This window comes from Pelobates fuscus, chromosome 9 (assembly GCF_036172605.1).
Source record: "Pelobates fuscus isolate aPelFus1 chromosome 9, aPelFus1.pri, whole genome shotgun sequence".
Classification (NCBI taxonomy): Eukaryota; Metazoa; Chordata; class Amphibia; order Anura; family Pelobatidae; genus Pelobates; species Pelobates fuscus.
This window is the reverse complement of record NC_086325.1, coordinates 91,920,745-91,937,125: the sequence shown is the minus strand read 5'-3', so window position 1 is coordinate 91,937,125 and position 16,381 is coordinate 91,920,745. Positions and strand designations below refer to the sequence as shown.

At 42.4% G+C, this 16,381-nt stretch overlaps 1 protein-coding gene across 4 annotated transcripts in view; it reads right to left on the bottom strand.

Annotated features, from left to right (window-relative positions):
* STARD8 (StAR related lipid transfer domain containing 8) overlaps positions 1–16,381 on the bottom strand; it is a 166,601-nt gene that overhangs the window by 67,726 nt on the left and 82,494 nt on the right. Inside the window, exon 1 of one of the 4 annotated variants that reach the window (XM_063432170.1) lies at positions 4,610–4,841. The exons of the other annotated variants lie outside the window; for them this stretch is intronic. Coding sequence (XP_063288240.1) covers positions 4,610–4,643 — 34 coding nt within the window. The 5' untranslated portion in view covers positions 4,644–4,841. Of the gene's footprint in view, positions 1–4,609; positions 4,842–16,381 lie in introns of those variants that run through there. 4 annotated transcript variants of the gene reach the window in all.

The window sequence follows — 16,381 nt, the reverse complement described above, 5'->3', positions numbered from 1 at the left end:
AAATTGAAGCAAGGCAAGTTTAGAGTGACAGCTGCACTAAGAGCAACTTTAGAGTTTTAAAGGGACACTATAGGCACCCAGACTACTTCAGCTCATTGAAGTGATCTGTGTGCAATGTCCCTATTGCACTTAGTGCTGCAATATAAAAACACTGCAGTTACAGAGAAACTGCAATGTTTAAATTGCAGCACTAAGTCAGCCTCCAGACCGACAGCCACTGGAGGTGCTTATTGCATCGTAACGCATCCAGTGTCAGATTTCCCCCCAAAGGAAAGCATTTGTTCAATGCTTTCCTATGAAAAGATCGAGTACGCGCACTGCATTTGCAGTGCATGCACATAAACGCCCACTCTTCGCAAGACAGAGGGGGAGGCATAGCCATTACCCAGCACCGAGGGACATCGGCGCTGAGATCAGGTAAGTTAATGAAGGGGTTTTAATAGCGATCGACCGATATTCGTTCTTTTCGGCAATATCGGTATCGCCCAATATAGATACCGATATTGCCGATAATACCTCCTAGGACCGCCTGGCTCATTACAAGTCTGGCGGTCCTGGAGGGGCCAGCAGCAAGTGCTTACTTACCTTCCCAGCAGCTCCCTTCAGCTCCCTGTGTAAATCTCGAGGGTCCCGCGGCCATCAGACCGTTGCCACAGGTTACCATGGCAACACTCCACGAGGCACGTAGACTGCAAGATTTACACAGGTAGCTGCTGGAAAGGTAAGTTACAGCTTGCTGGCCCCCCATTGCTCAGTACATGCCACTGGACCACCAGGGAATGCCATAGCCCGGACTTCTCCCCCCCTCCCCCACCCACAGCCAGGTAACAAGCAGGGAGGGGGAACAAAAAAAAAAAACAACACACAAATATAAAAAATACAATTAAAATAATTTTACACAAAAACAAACATCCCTTCAGAAACACACACACACACACACTACACAAACACTGCATTCACTTTAAGCACACACCCTGCATTCACTTTACACAAACATACACTGCATTCATTATATACACACACACACACTACACAAATACACACTGTATCCACCAGACAAAACACACACAGCTCCCCTGTCTAAACACACTGCATCCACTACATGTGGCATGTATATTTTGTGCATTTACCTTAAGAAATAGTTTTTTTAAATGGTAAATGTACAGGATATCGGCAAGTTATCGGCTATCGGCATGAAAGTTCACAGATTATCGGTATCGGCTCAAAAATAAATACATAAATATATTGGTCGATCCCTAGTTTTTAACCCTTTATTGACCATTTTGGTTGGGCGCAAGGTGGGGGGAGGGGAGCTATATTACTTATAGTATCCCTTTAAACATCAGCACAGAAACCAATGAAATGTACTTACTGGCTGTTCCACATCCAGAATCTTGCACCAGAGAAGCTCTTTATACACATCCTCATTAGTCCTATGTGATCTACCGGGGAAACTAGTGATAAACCACTAAGTATATTTAATGAGAGAGCCTTTTCAGGTTGCTGTCAAACATTATTTGGACTGCAGGGACATTCATATTTATGCCAATTTTCCAAAAATAAAATATATATAATACAATGTCACTAAAGAAAGTCGTCCTTTTTTGTTTACATTACTGAGGAGACATACACACACATATAGCGGAATTTGAAAGATTCACCAAGTCAGCTGTGCTTCCAGATCATCTGGTTTTATCTTAAAATTTGAAATTCATTTTTAATTCTCAACAATTCTCACCTTGGTGAATAACCCTGCATGTGCTTGGCGACTGTAAGGCAGTTGGAGGCTCCAATGGACTGATTCTTTGCTGTGACAACAGCCACATCCTGCCTGCTCCCACAATACCAGGCTCCATCTGTCTCACATCCTGTGTACATTCACAGGCCTCCTTAATAAAGTATCCTGAAAGTGGCCAGAATATCACAGGAATGTGTTTGGTTATTATTATTATTTATTCTTATTACTGGTCACTGCCACCACATTTTTTCACTGTGTCTCTGTCCTGCCTCTCTCTCCAAGGTTCTGGAAAACTGTCTTTCCGGCTCTCCCTTCACTCCTACACACTAGAAGGAGAGGGGTGATGGGAAGCTCCCTAAAGGGAAATGTTAAATATTGGCAACTGTACGTGTTCCTACACAAGCATTTCCTGCTAAAGCAGAGCTCTGTGAAAGCTGGGTTTCAGTTAACTTTAAGAATCTCTTTCTAGAAATTAACCTGTACGTTGTCTCTCCATTATGGAAAATATCACGAATATCCTAAACGGAGAGATTTTGCCACACTAGCCATATGTACAGAACAGAAAATTAAAAAAAAAAGTTAAATGAAAATTTAAGAAAAGCAAAAATGAAATGAATAATTTTCCTCGGACTTTCAGGCTCACTGGCATTCTGTAGTACTTTATGCTGGTTTTATATAAAGACATGTCTGGGGTCAGACTATACCTCATCACTAGTAAAAAACAGTTCAAATAAGGATATGAAGGATAAAATTAATGGGAGATTTAGCACAGACACCAAGATAAAGCCAGTTACTGTCAGTGGTTTGCTTGCAGGATAGGCCAAACAAACGAAAAGAGTTTAGTCTGCTTTACAGACTGCATCTGCAAAGGAAGATGGAGGAGTCTTAACAGACTCCCAAACAGGGATAAACGTATTCATTTTCACTCCAGACAACTCACTCCTTTCTAGGTCATTTCTTTGACAAATCTATACTAGAGTACTTTGTATTAAACGCCTACCCCAAGTGACTTTCTACGGAGAAGGGCTTATTCGCTAAACAGCAAATGAATGGGGAATTGAAAAAAAGAAAATGTCAATGTAAGCATGTTTACTAACCTAATCACTGCAAAAATAAAGAATTATAAAATAATTTTTACTACTGTTATAGTCAGAGCTTAGGGATTTTAGCCTAGAAGCCCAAGATTATTCACTAAACAGTGCATTGCTGGAAATTCACCAGGAAATTACAAATTTAAGGCCAGAACAGTGCAACTGAAAATGTAAACAAATTGAAAAATGTCTCACAGTTAACATATTTTAGGAGAAATTTGGCAATTATCTTATGAATTTCTGACTTTTTCACTTTTTAGTATATTACCCTGAAAGTTCTGAAAACGAATGGAAAGCGTTAACTAGCAAGATTTCTACAGACATTTTGCAGGTAGCCTCCATCAAATAAACCTGATATGTATTGTTCACTACTTTGGAATTTCTCCGCCTTTCTGTAGTAAATGCAGGAGGCGTGAAATACTAGAATTATAAAACAAAAAAGGAAGAAAAAAAAAATACACATGTATACTAAGTGCTCCTCGAAAGCACAGACTACTTCAGTGAGGCCATGTGGAACTGGATTTATAAATGAAAGAGTGACGATGTAAAATGAAACTGCTTTATACTGCGTCCAAGCATGACAAAACATATAACTGCTAATTCATAACATTTGTGTATTTCATTTTGAACGTTATTGAAAAATATACTCAAATAAGGGTTTGTCACAGAAGTGTAATTTGTCAGGAATTCAAAGCAAATTCCACATTTTAGACCAAAAGAGCAGAGAAAAATAGAGATGTTTTCAGTTCGCTTAGTTTGGCCTGAAATCAAAATTTACTTTGAATTTCCAACAATTTAGTAAATAACTACAATATACGTTTACTACTATTGCACCCACCTTCAAAAGCACTGCTATTTCATGAATGTACTATTCAGTGAGGATTGTAATCCTCATTACATAAAAACTGCAATCTATATAAAACATTAAAAAAAACTTGGGGATACTTACTAAACAGTAGATTGCAGTGAAAAAAACAAAAAAAAAAAAAAAAAAAAACTTATATAAGCTGAAGAAATAGAGTTGAAATAAGAATTAGTATAAAATGACATATGGATATTAGCAATTCACTGTTTAGTAAGTATACCCGTCACATTACCGTGACAGTAATACATCACCACCAATACAGTTGCAATTTCCTAGTAAGGTTACATTTGAGCAAATATCAATTTGTCTTTAAAAATCCCTCTGCAAAGATGATCTCTAAGCTGACATAAACCACTATCTAGACTTTTTTTTTTTTTTTATTCTTTTAAATGTAGAGCGCTACTTTGACACCCTACTAAAATGATTCATGATTCCTTCCTACACCAGTCAACTCTACCTCATTGACACGTTAGAATTGCTGAATGACGTGGTTACAATTATATATATTTTTTAAATATTGAAAAAGAAAATTAAAAAAAAAAAAAAAAAAAAAAAAAAAAAAAGGATTAATTCCATAAACAAAAATGATTTTCTTGGAATGAAAAATTCACATTAAAAAATACAATTATATATATATATATATATATATATATATATATATATATTTTTTTTTTATATAAATTTTTTTAAAAAATATATAAATATCACACGAGACTGGTTTATTCAATAAACTGTGATTTAACAAAAATCACAGAAGCAAAATTAGGTTTGGTTCAATGTTAGGTGACTAAAACCTATTAAAAGTGTGAGCCAGTAACTTTTTAAATTCAAGTTCAACACTATCCTGAAACTGTGTACATTTATCACACAATAATATACCAAGTGTATAACAAGTATCACATAGTTTGGTCTTACCATTCTTGGTTCGCTTAGTCCTGATCTTATTCATTGCATTGCAGGCTTTTATCCACAGATCAGTATGGCAAATCCTGGGTAGTAAGGAACCAGCACATAGAGGGTGAGGCTTTGACTCTCCTACACATACACACTGCTAATAGCAGCATCTGGCCCAGCTGACCTCACCAAACTCCCTTCCTCCAAGAACAAATGTTTCATGCAAAAACCAGGCAGCACTGGGACAGCCCATAGGCTGGGAGGAAAAAAAAAGTGTATTCCTGTAGGCTGTGTTTAACTATCTAGTTACCAGAGCCCTCTGCCACAATTTGCAGAGGCAGGCGAAAGTAATTTAAGTATTTGCTTAACCACATGACTGAAAAATAAAAAGCAGTACTGTTCCCAGACTCCTCTCCTCTTAGCCTCACTAATTAAAACTCTGCTGAAATACTAATTATGAATTTAGCACGCCTATACCCAAAGCAATCAAAGATTCCTACCAACTCCCACAGTCCAAAGCATTCATTTAACTTTAAAACTGCCTGTCCCTTTCTTTGCATTTTTCCTGTTACATTTCCCTCAGCTGTTTCCAATTCCAAGGAAGTATCTCGCTATACATGGTAACCTCGTCTACCAGATCTGTCATGTTTTTCTGGACACATAATATCACTTATAAATATGGATGCGCATGCTGCCCAGTATTGTGTAGAATTAAAATGCTACAAGAATTTAATAAAGTAATTGTGGGTTTATTCACTAAAATGTGAATTCCAAAAAGTTAGACTAACATAGCAACACAGCTATAGCCACACCTTGGCTATTTCAGCCAAAATTTTGTATATCTGGTTTTAATTTGGAACAAATAATTCTAATTAATCAGGAATTCTGCAGCGTATAAATTCTACATTTGGCAGAGCAGAACCTTCCATGAACATGAATGCATTAATGCATTAGGTGTGTCAAGGAAAATGTGGCAACCCTGGTACAGGTATTATTTATTAAAGGGATACTTAGCTGCCCAAATACAATAACTAACTCACTATTTAGTAGATATAACCCCAATAAAATACACCCATGCATTTAATTATGCATTTTTTTCCATTAGGGGTAGATCTAAAAACAGTTTGCAAAAGCTACATATCTCTTGTCTGCTGCCTTTGCAAGCCCTCCCCTTCTAACCCAGTCCAGACTTTCTGTGGCTGTCCAATCACAGATGTTGCAATGCAGTTCAATGAGGTCTTTGCAAGGCAGGTGCTCTGGACAAATGCTGCCACTTGATTTAAGCTTTACTTAACTAAACTACCAGGGTTTAACAGCAGTGGTGGAACTAATGTAGAGAGGGCCCTGCTGCAAAATATGTTGTCCCCCCCCCCCTCCCCCCACACACACACTAATATACATGCAGAGATACACACGCACACAGATCCTGAAACACTGACACACATGTACAGATACACAAACTGAAATACACACCACCCTCTCTCCAAGTCTATAGATCCTCAAACACTGACACACATTTACAGATACGCAAACTGAAATACACACCACCCTCTCTCCAAGTCTAGTTATCCCTCCTGCAGAGCATTATTGTCTCGCCCGTGCCCTGGTGAGTCTGTCTCCAAACAAACCTACCTGCAGGCTGCAGCCATTTCCCTATATTTCACAATGGGAACAACCAGTTGTGTCAGTGCGGGGTCCTGGTGCATTTACACCGGCTGTATCGCCAGTACTTATGTGCCTGAGTAACAAATTTATTTTAATAAAATGACACTTTTTGTTGAAATCTGCACTTTTGTAAAATGATACAACGAAGATACACTCTTCACACTTAAAGTATTTCAGCAAGCTAAAGTACTTTAGGTGTACTTAAAAGCTTTGAATTGGAAAGTGTTGGAATAAATTGGACCAAGTCTGCATTTCAAGCATTCGCTAAAGGCAATTTGGATGCACATTTGGAGATTAGCCCAGAATAAGAAAGTTAAATTTGGAGTAATTTATAATACAATTTGTTTTTAAAACCTGAAATACCTAAATTTTATAAGAAGTGCAGGAAAATTGATGTTTATAAAACAGGAAATTGACATTAAACGTGTCAATTTTATTAAAGACACGGAGGCTCATATTATGCATAACTCTTTCTTTATTTCCTCAGCAGCAAAGATAGAGGAATATAAATATTGTCAAAATGAAAGAAAAAACTAAACAGGCATAACAGTCAGCCAATCACATAACAGAGGAAGTAGCTATATAAGTCCTGTGTCTCCCACAATCCCCCTCTTTCTTTGCTGCTTCCTCAGACAGCTAAGTATCCATGTTTAGCTCTCTTACTTGTTATACTTTGATTGTGGTATTTCTTGTTATTATTGCCATTTACTGATTTTACTTTGGTATTGTGTTTATTGATGCATCCCTTGTTTAAATGTATATGCATCGTTTTTATTTGTTGTGCTCTTAGTGTGCCTTGGGGATCCCTGGGGGTTTTTCCCCTTTACCGGGAGATTTTTTCTCTCCCTGCCTTTCCCTTGCTCCCTCGCGGGTGCAAACAGTGATTTTTGCCGCGGCCGGTCCTTGCTTCACGACCGCGGCTACGTGCACTTTTCCCTGCCCGCTCACGGTCTTACCGCGCGGGCAGAGTGCACGCGCCCCTTCCCCCGACGGGTGCACGGCCGCGAGCACTCCCTCGCGTGCGGCGGCCATTTTGGACGGACCTCCATGCGGTCTGCCTCCTAGTTGCCGTGCAGTCGGTCGCCTCGATCCCTCCCGGGCACACTAACGGTCTGACTATTTTTCTTATTGCTTTTTCTCTGTGGGTTACTCAACCCCTTTTAGTTCTCTCCTGCCCCATTTCGTTAGTCTAAAGTTGGCTCTTGCAAACTGTAGCCAGCATGCAGGATAGGGATGATGGGCCTGCAGATCCCTCAGGGGACTTTACCATGGAGACTACTGAGAGTGCTATGGCCTCTCAGGAGTTTCAAGCATTGCTTGAAGCCACTATGGCTTCCTCCCTGCAGAAGGCTATTGCCTCAGCCATGGGGGCTGTCTCCTCCTCATTTACCCACTCCCTGCACTCGATGGTTTTACCTACCGTTACCGCCCCAGCTTCCCAGGGTGGGGGGTCCCCTTCCCCTGCCCAGACAGTGCCTGGGGCACGTAAGGCTAAGGCCAAATCCAAAAATGTCGGCTCCCACTCCTCGATGCAGGTGCTACCTGCCTTGAATGACTCGCTGGAAGCGGTCACTGATAGCGCGCACCCCACGCGCAAAAGAGCCCCTGGCCGGGCTAAAAAGGCTAGACTATGGAAAAGGGCTAGAGCCCTAGATGATGGGTCGGATACCGACCGGAGTGTGGAGGATGAGTCCGACCATATGGGATATGACTCCTTCGATGAAGGTGAATCTGGCGAGGATTTGCCCCTTACGGGCGTGACCCCCTCGGGCTCCTCCGCCATGGCCAGTGGCCACTTATTAGACGCCTCTGGGGACACCAAGGCGATTCTTGACCCGCAGGGTAACCCCCTGTTCGACCCTGATGACCTGCGACACCCCAGGTCCGCTGAATGGGTTCCCCCAGACCATATTGCCCAGTACGTGGCTAAGCGTATTCGCACCCCGCTCTCTAAAGAAGGCCGCAATAAACTGCGCGCCGAATGCCCGAGGCCTTCCCTTCCCGGCGCCGCCGGCAGAACCCCGGATATTGATCCCCAAATTGCCCAATTTCTCAATAAGTCGGGCTGGAAGCCCAAGAAGGGCCTTGACCACTCCCTGAAAGGGTGCCAGGACAAGATCCTGGATACTCTGGGGCCCCTATCTAAATTGTACGAGCTTCTCGAAGCTGCCAAATCTGGAGACTCAGTTTTGGATATGGATGTGGCCATTGGATGGGTCCAGCGGGCTATATGCCTGCTGGGCAATGCTAATACAGCTATGTCCTCCGAGAGGCGTAAGGCGATCCTCCTAAAGATCGACCCTAAACTGGCCGCTATGACGGTGACAGAACCTGACCCGACTGAGGAGGGCTTACTGTTCGGCTCCTCCTTTGTCAAAGACATGGGCTCCTATGTGAAGACCTTTACCGCAATTGATAAGGCGCAAGCGAACATGAAGCGCATGTTCGCGCCCAAGGTTTTTGGAGGGGCCGGGCGTAGCAGGAACCGTCCGCCTGGCCGCGGTTACAGAGGCTCATTCCGAGCACCCAGAGGTTCCTTTTTTCCGTCACGAGGCTTCCAAGACCCGAGAGCACCCACCTTCTTCCCAGCCAGAGGCAGGGCTTGGGGCTCCAGATACCCCCGCAGTGGCGCTCCAACCAGACGTCCTTACGGTGAGTACCCCTTCTTCCCCTCCCGCTCAGGTTCAGGTAGCGGGGAGGTTAGCCTTGTTTTACCACAGGTGGGTGGCACTGACATCAGATGCTTGGGTACTACAGTGTGTAAGGGGATATCGCCTAGAGTTCGTTTCTATGCCTGTCCAGTTTTGTCCCCCCAGAGAATTGTCTCTTCCACCAGATCAGGACGAGATGATTTCCGCGGAGGTCGTGGAAATGTTGTCCAAGGGCGCAATAGAGGAACTGCCGTTCGCCGCAAGAGGCTTTACGAGCAACTTGTTCCTAGTACCAAAGAAAGGGGGCGGAGTTCGCCCCGTGATAAATCTTCGCCCTCTCAATGCTTTCCTGCGTTACCAACATTTCCAGATGGAAGGCATACACTGCCTCAGAGATCTTCTACGCCAGTCGGACTGGCTGGCCAAACTGGACCTGAAGGACGCTTACTTCACGGTTCCCATTGCTGCGGACTGCAGGGACTACCTGCATTTCACTTGGCATGGCCGACGATGGCGCTTCACCTGCCTGCCTTTTGGTCTCTCTTCGGCTCCTTGGTGCTTCACCAAGCTCTTGAAGCCGGTAGTGGCATTCCTCCGAACCCGAGGGGTCCGTCTCATTATTTACCTGGACGACATTCTGATCTTGTCCCAGTCAAGGGCGGACCTCCTACTACACTTAGAATGGACGACCGACCTTTTACAAGGTTTGGGATTTCTGATCAATTGGGACAAATCGGTCCTGACCCCCGCCCAGTCGATAGAATTCCTGGGCTTCAAAGTGGACTCCGTCCAACAGTTTTTATTTCTACCGGATTCCAAGATGAAGGCCATTCGGAAGGAGATCCGGAGGGCTCTTCGTGTCTCGGACTTGTCAGTAAGACAATTGGCGAGAATTATTGGCCTCCTCGCAGCCTCTATTCAGGCGATCTTCCCGGGCCCACTACATTACAGAGCCCTCCAACGGCTCAAAGGTTCGCACCTTCGGCTGGGTCACTCCTACGAATCCCGGATACGCTTGGACGCGGAATCCAGAGACGAGTTGGAATGGTGGTTGGCACACATGGAGGCGTGGAACGGGAGAGCCATTTTCGGCTCCGTCCCGGACGTAGTGATAGAGTCCGATGCCAGCTTGCACGGCTGGGGCGCTCGTTGTGGAGACGTTTCCACAGGAGGCAGATGGTCCGACGTGGAGAAGTCGTTACACATCAACTGCTTGGAACTCCTGGCAGGGGCATTCGCGATCCGCAGCCTTACCCCAGGGCGGGCGAATTGCTGTGTTCTGCTCAAGATGGACAACGTGTCGGCGGTCCGTTACATAAATCACCTGGGCGGCACGAAGTCCAAAATGTTAGCGATTCTAGCGAAAGATTTCTGGCAGTTCTGCCTCTACAACAACGTCTCAGTGACGGCGGAACACATTCCGGGTCTGGACAATTCGGGAGCGGATTGGAATTCCAGACACTTAAGAGACTCTGGCGACTGGCATTTACACGCTTCAGTGTTCCAGGGCCTGGACATGTTGTGGGGAAAATTCCAGATGGATCTGTTCGCATCTCGGCTGAACACTCAACTGCCGAAGTTCTACAGTTGGAGGCCGGACCCGGCGGCGGTGGCGACAGATGCCTTTCTCCAAGACTGGCCGCAGGGTCACCTGTATGCCTTTCCCCCGTTCAACATGATCGCACGCACGATCTCGAAACTGGTTCGCCACGATTGTCGTGTGGCGTTGGTCACCCCTCTCTGGAGATCTCGACCATGGTTCCCTCGCTTGATGGAGTTGTCAATAGATTTCCCTCGGCTGATACCAGTCTTCCAGGACCTCCTTCTGGATCCGGATGGGAACTCACACGACCTGGTGTTGCAACACCAGTTGCCCCTGATAGCATGGTTCCTTTCAGGGGACCTTGGGTTGTCTCAGACGTTCCGCAGACAACTCTCCTGCTCCTCGATAACGCCTGGGCCCCAGGCACACGAACAGCTTATCGAACTTCATGGAGATCGTGGTCTGGTTGGTGCATGGAACGGGCAGTGGATCCCGTATCTGCCCCTCTACATTTGATACTGGAGTTCCTCACGTTCCTGTTTGACTCGGGCAAGGCGTACCGCACGATTAACCTATCCCGCTCGGCTATTTCAGCCGGACACAGGGGTTTGGATGGTTCCCCTGTCGGCAGACATCCTTTTGTATGTCGCCTTCTCAAGGGTATTCGCCTTGCCCGTCCTCCTCGGCCTCGTTTCTCTGCATTTTGGGATGTCAACGTGATGTTGCAGTTCCTCTCATCATGGTACCCTAACCAAGAATTGTCTTTAAAACGTTTGTCATCCAAGCTGGTGATGTTACTCTGTTTGATCTCTTGCAAGAGGATCTCTGACGTCAGGGCCCTGGATTGGGACGCCGTTGCATTCACCCCAGAAGGCGTTACTTTTGACATATCCAGGAGGACGAAATCCGCATCCAAGTCGTTTACTTACCCGAGGTTTTCTGGTTGTCCGGCACTCTGCCCAGTGGATTGCGTCAAAGTTTATCTAGATGCTACACGTTCCCTTCGCTCCGCTGATCTGCATGATTTGTTCTTATCTTTTAAGTCACCTCACCGGCCAGTTTCGACACCTACTCTGGCACGTTGGGTGCGTTGGCTACTGTCTTCTGCAGGTATAGACACCTCTGTTTTTACGCCTCATTCCGTACGGGGCGCGATGGCTTCGAAAGCATCCTCAGTCGGATGTCGTCTAGAAGACATTATGCGAGCGGCGGACTGGTCCAGAGAATCGACCTTTCGAGATTTCTATTTCAGACCTATTGAACACATCGCATCTCGAGTAGTGGCACAGCTTTGAACTTGCATAATATGAGCCTCCGTGTCTTTAATAAAATTCCCAGATTTTACTAGTAATATGACGTAAAGTCATGATTTTATTAAAGACACGGAGGCGAGTATTATTCCCGCCCACCCTCCCGGTGTGGATTCTGGGAAATGAGATGCTTCGGTGCTATTCAGGTATGCTTTTCAATTAGGTCTGTATTTATTTCATGTATTTATATCATATATTCGCATCATGTTTTGTATGATCTTGACCATTTTATGCTGGATCCTAATTTTATATATTTTCTATTCCAGAATACAGTTTTTTGTATGGCTCCTCACGGTTATGTTTGGTAAGTCTACAGTTTTGAGTTTGGAAATTACCATATTTTTCTATCTTTTTTAGCTTGAAGTTTTCGTATTGTTTCCCGTTTCCTGTTTGGATCAAGTGGGACATCGTTATCTTACCTGGTCTTCGGTTTTCGCAAGAAAGAGGGGGATTGTGGGAGACACAGGACTTATATAGCTACTTCCTCTGTTATGTGATTGGCTGACTGTTATGCCTGTTTAGTTTTTTCTTTCATTTTGACAATATTTATATTCCTCTATCTTTGCTGCTGAGGAAATAAAGAAAGAGTTATGCATAATACTCGCCTCCGTGTCTTTAATAAAATCATGACTTTACGTCATATTACTAGTAAAATCTGGGAATTCCAGGGCATATTGAGCAATGTTCTTTAGATTACATACTATTCATTCATAATCTTAACTCTCACATAAAATAAAATAAAACTGACTGCTTGGGCACAACAGTAAATAAAACAACTGAGATATACACTAAAGTGTGAATTGCAAAAACTTACAAAAGAAATTGCAAAGTTCAATAGGTACGTTTAACCACTTAAGGATGCAGCTTCAAAAACTGGACTTACCCTTAAGGACACAAGCCATTTTTGCATTTTTTGCGGTTTGTGCTAAAAATGCAGTTTGTATCTGTCATTTATTGCACCAACACATATTATATACTGTTTTTTAGAAGGCAAAAGGGGTTTTAATATGATGTGACATATACATAGATAAATTCTCATTAATTATAAAACAAATGCCAAAACATTTTTTTCACAGTTTTGGCAATAATAGCATGTGCATAATATGTCCAGCCTAGAAAAAGTCATTCAAAATAAATTAATTTATGTGTCTTGATTCATAGAGTACATAATATGCATAGGATTTCAGCTTATTTTTAAAGGTACAGGTCACAAAATACAAGGACTAAAATACAATTTCAATGTGAAGCCATTTTAGAAGTTGGTATGTTTGTCTTTTAGGTTTAGCAGCCATCACAGAAAACAAATTTGCCACACAAAAGTATATATTTATATAAAGTAGGCATCACATAAATATTGGAGTAAAGTTCAGAATGTGCACACTTATAAAAAAGAAAAGAAAAGTCTGATCTGAGTTTGAAGAAAGGTGCTATGTGCCCAGTGGTTTCATTGGTCTCAGGTACTTATGCAGGTAGATAGCCCGGTATGTATGGGAGTCTTCTAGGGCTGGAACAATAAAATGTGGACTAGATGTCCACCAAGTCTGTTGGCGTGTAAACGTACAGATGGTCTGGGTATGTAATAAAGATTTCTCTGTATAGGATGGTATAGTTACTGTGAAGATGCTGGTATACAGGTCCACGAGCTACGAGGGAGCACCTCCCTTCGTCTGCACGTCACTATGACCGAGCGTGCTCGGGCGGCTAGAACGAATGCGGTGGCTCTCTGGATATCCCCGTTTGGCATGTAGTTCGGTATTCATTCAAATCCTACGCGTTTCGTAAGTCTGCGCTTACTTCCTCAGGGAATAGATGAATACCGAGTAGTGAGAAGGATTTCTTATATATGTCTCCGGTCTTGATTTTCATTTGTTGCATCTGTGGAGGTGAACTGGATTTCAAGTATACAGCAATCATATTGTGTATTACAAAAAATATCACTAATCAATTTTAAGAATTATTTTTTACAAATGATATAGTATGCTTTTGAAGCTATATGGCATGTATCTATTTACACTGTATGAACTTAATAGTTTCCTTTTCGTTGTTTTACATGTTTCTTTCATAGTATGTAACTTTGGATGATACTTTGTATCCAATAGACATTACTGATAGATTTTGCTGACCAAGTAATACATTCTAATTTTATAGAAAGAGTTGCAAAACCGTTTGTTGGATTATTGAGTGTTGTTTTAAAACCTAATGGGCAGCGATTATGTGATTTCTTGAATATATGCTTGATGATATATGTAGATAAAGAAAATAAGAGTACATATATTGAAGAAAGTATGATAAACGGATTGGGTAACAAAGAAAATAAAAATAATAGGAATAAAAGTAAAAATAAAAAATGATAAAAATAAATTTGAAATAGAAGTGAATAAATATGTAAATTATGGATATAAATGAAGGACTAAGGTACCATAAGACATAATAAAAATAGTTTTGTGGGTAGTGTGTATATCTGTCTGTCCTATGGAGGTCAGAAGGCTGCCAGGTCCAGATCTTTATTGAGTCTTCCATTGTAGAGTGTGCCCATCTTGAAAATCCAATAGGATTCTCTTTGTCTCAGGATTTTTAGTCGGTCTCCACCTCTCTTGGTTGGGTTGATAGTTTCTATTCCTTTCACCGAGAGGCCTCGAGGATCTCCATTGTGTATTTCTAGGAAGTGTAATGGGACCCCATGAATAGTACACATTCTTTTTATTGCTCTTATGTGTTCACATATTCTGGTTTTTAGTTTACGGCATGCTCGGCCTATGTACGGTTTGCCACAGGGGCATTCCATAAGGTAAACGGCATATGATGTATTGCAGTTGATTAATCATTTTGTCTCATACTGTTTTCTTTCATTGTGGTCATTGGATGAAAAGTATTTATTGTTCTTTTGTTTTTGAATGAGCAGGTAGTACCATTTTTCCTTCCAAATCTATATGTTCCTTTTAGTGATAGGTTTCTCAGTGGATTATCTGAGCTCTTTTTCTTGTATGGCATACTGGGTGCTACTAGATTCTTGATTGTTTTTTTTTGTTTTTTCTGAAAACTATTCTGGGTTTGGTGTTATTTATACACATGGCTTTATCCTGAACGATAATAGGCCAGTGTTTCCACATGATTTTCTTAATGGTTCCTGCCGCTGTATTATAGGTGGTCACAAAAACTGGTAGTGGTTTATTTTTCTTCATAATAGGAGATTCTTTATTGGTTTCTGGTGTCATTTTCTTCTTTCGAAGAAAGACCTCTATATCCATATTGCGGACTTCATTGCCTATCTTTTGTAGATGGCAGTGGTTATAATGTTTTTGCACAAACTTGGTAGTCAGGTTTTTAAATTCATCCTCTAGTTCTTTGGGTCTACTGCAGTTCCTCTTGATTCTCATGTATTGACTTTTGGGAATGTTTCAGATCCAGCATTGGTGGTGAGCACTCCTAGCATCCAGGAAGCCATTTGTCAGGATCCCTTCTCTGTTAACCAGGCTTGTTCCCCAGGTTACTCACCTTTCACATGTTGCTGCAGGTCCTCTTCTCCTCTCCCCTTCCTGCTCCAGACATTTTTGCGCCGGGCGCGATAGCCCCGCCCCTTTTTATGACGCAAAAAAGGGGCGTCGACGTAATGACGCAAATTACGTCACAAACCACCAAAACGTCAGAATTATGACTTTTTGGGGCTTGGCTACCATCCTAACAAGCTACAGCCACAGTATAAAAAGGATTTCATGAGTTAGGTTCCTTGCCCTGTTGTGGTTAATTTTTGGTCCCAATAGTGCTGTTCTGTATCCAGTGATTTATATTCTGGCTTTTGACCTTGGCTTTGTTTGTGCCTATTCTGTTTTCTATACTCCTTGACCCGGCTTTGGCTTCTTGCTTGTCCTGATTTCTGTACTCCTTGACCTCGGCTTGACTTTGACTACCCTTGTGCTTATACGTTAGTCGGCCATTCTAAGATCCAGTACACATTACCTTGTATCTACATTCTGCATGTTGGATCTCAGTTGTATCCTGACACCATTGCAGTCAACGGTTTTCCGATGGTTACTAGTATGGAAAATTCCATTTTCATCCATGATGATATTAAGGTCTAGAAAGGTGATGTTGGTGTTGCTTGCTTCATGGGTAAATTTCAGGTTCATGGCGTTGGAGTTAGTGTGATTTTATAAATCTGAGAAGGTCCTCTTCTCCTCGCCATATTATTATGATGTCATCAATGATTCGCCTATAAAAAAAATCTGTTGCTCCCGAAATGGGTTATTAATAAAAATATATTGGTGTCCCTGACATCCCACGGTTAGGTTGGCATATGAGGGAGCTAATTTAGTTCCCATGGGTGTTACAGTAGTTTGCAGATAGTATTGGTTTTCGAAAAGAAAGTAATTATGTTCCAGGATGAAGTTAAAACAGTGAATGATTTCTTGTTGGTCGTTGTTCATTTTGTTGAATAGTTCCAGAAAATACTTGACTGCCTCTTTCCCTACATGGTGTGGGATATTGGTGTATAGTGCGGTCACATCCAGACTCACTAGAAGACAGTCTCGGGTCCATTCAATATCGGGAATGAGTTGTATAACATGGGTTGTTTCTCTGAGATATGAGTCTACATGTGTCACCATGTGTTGTAAGTAAAAATCCA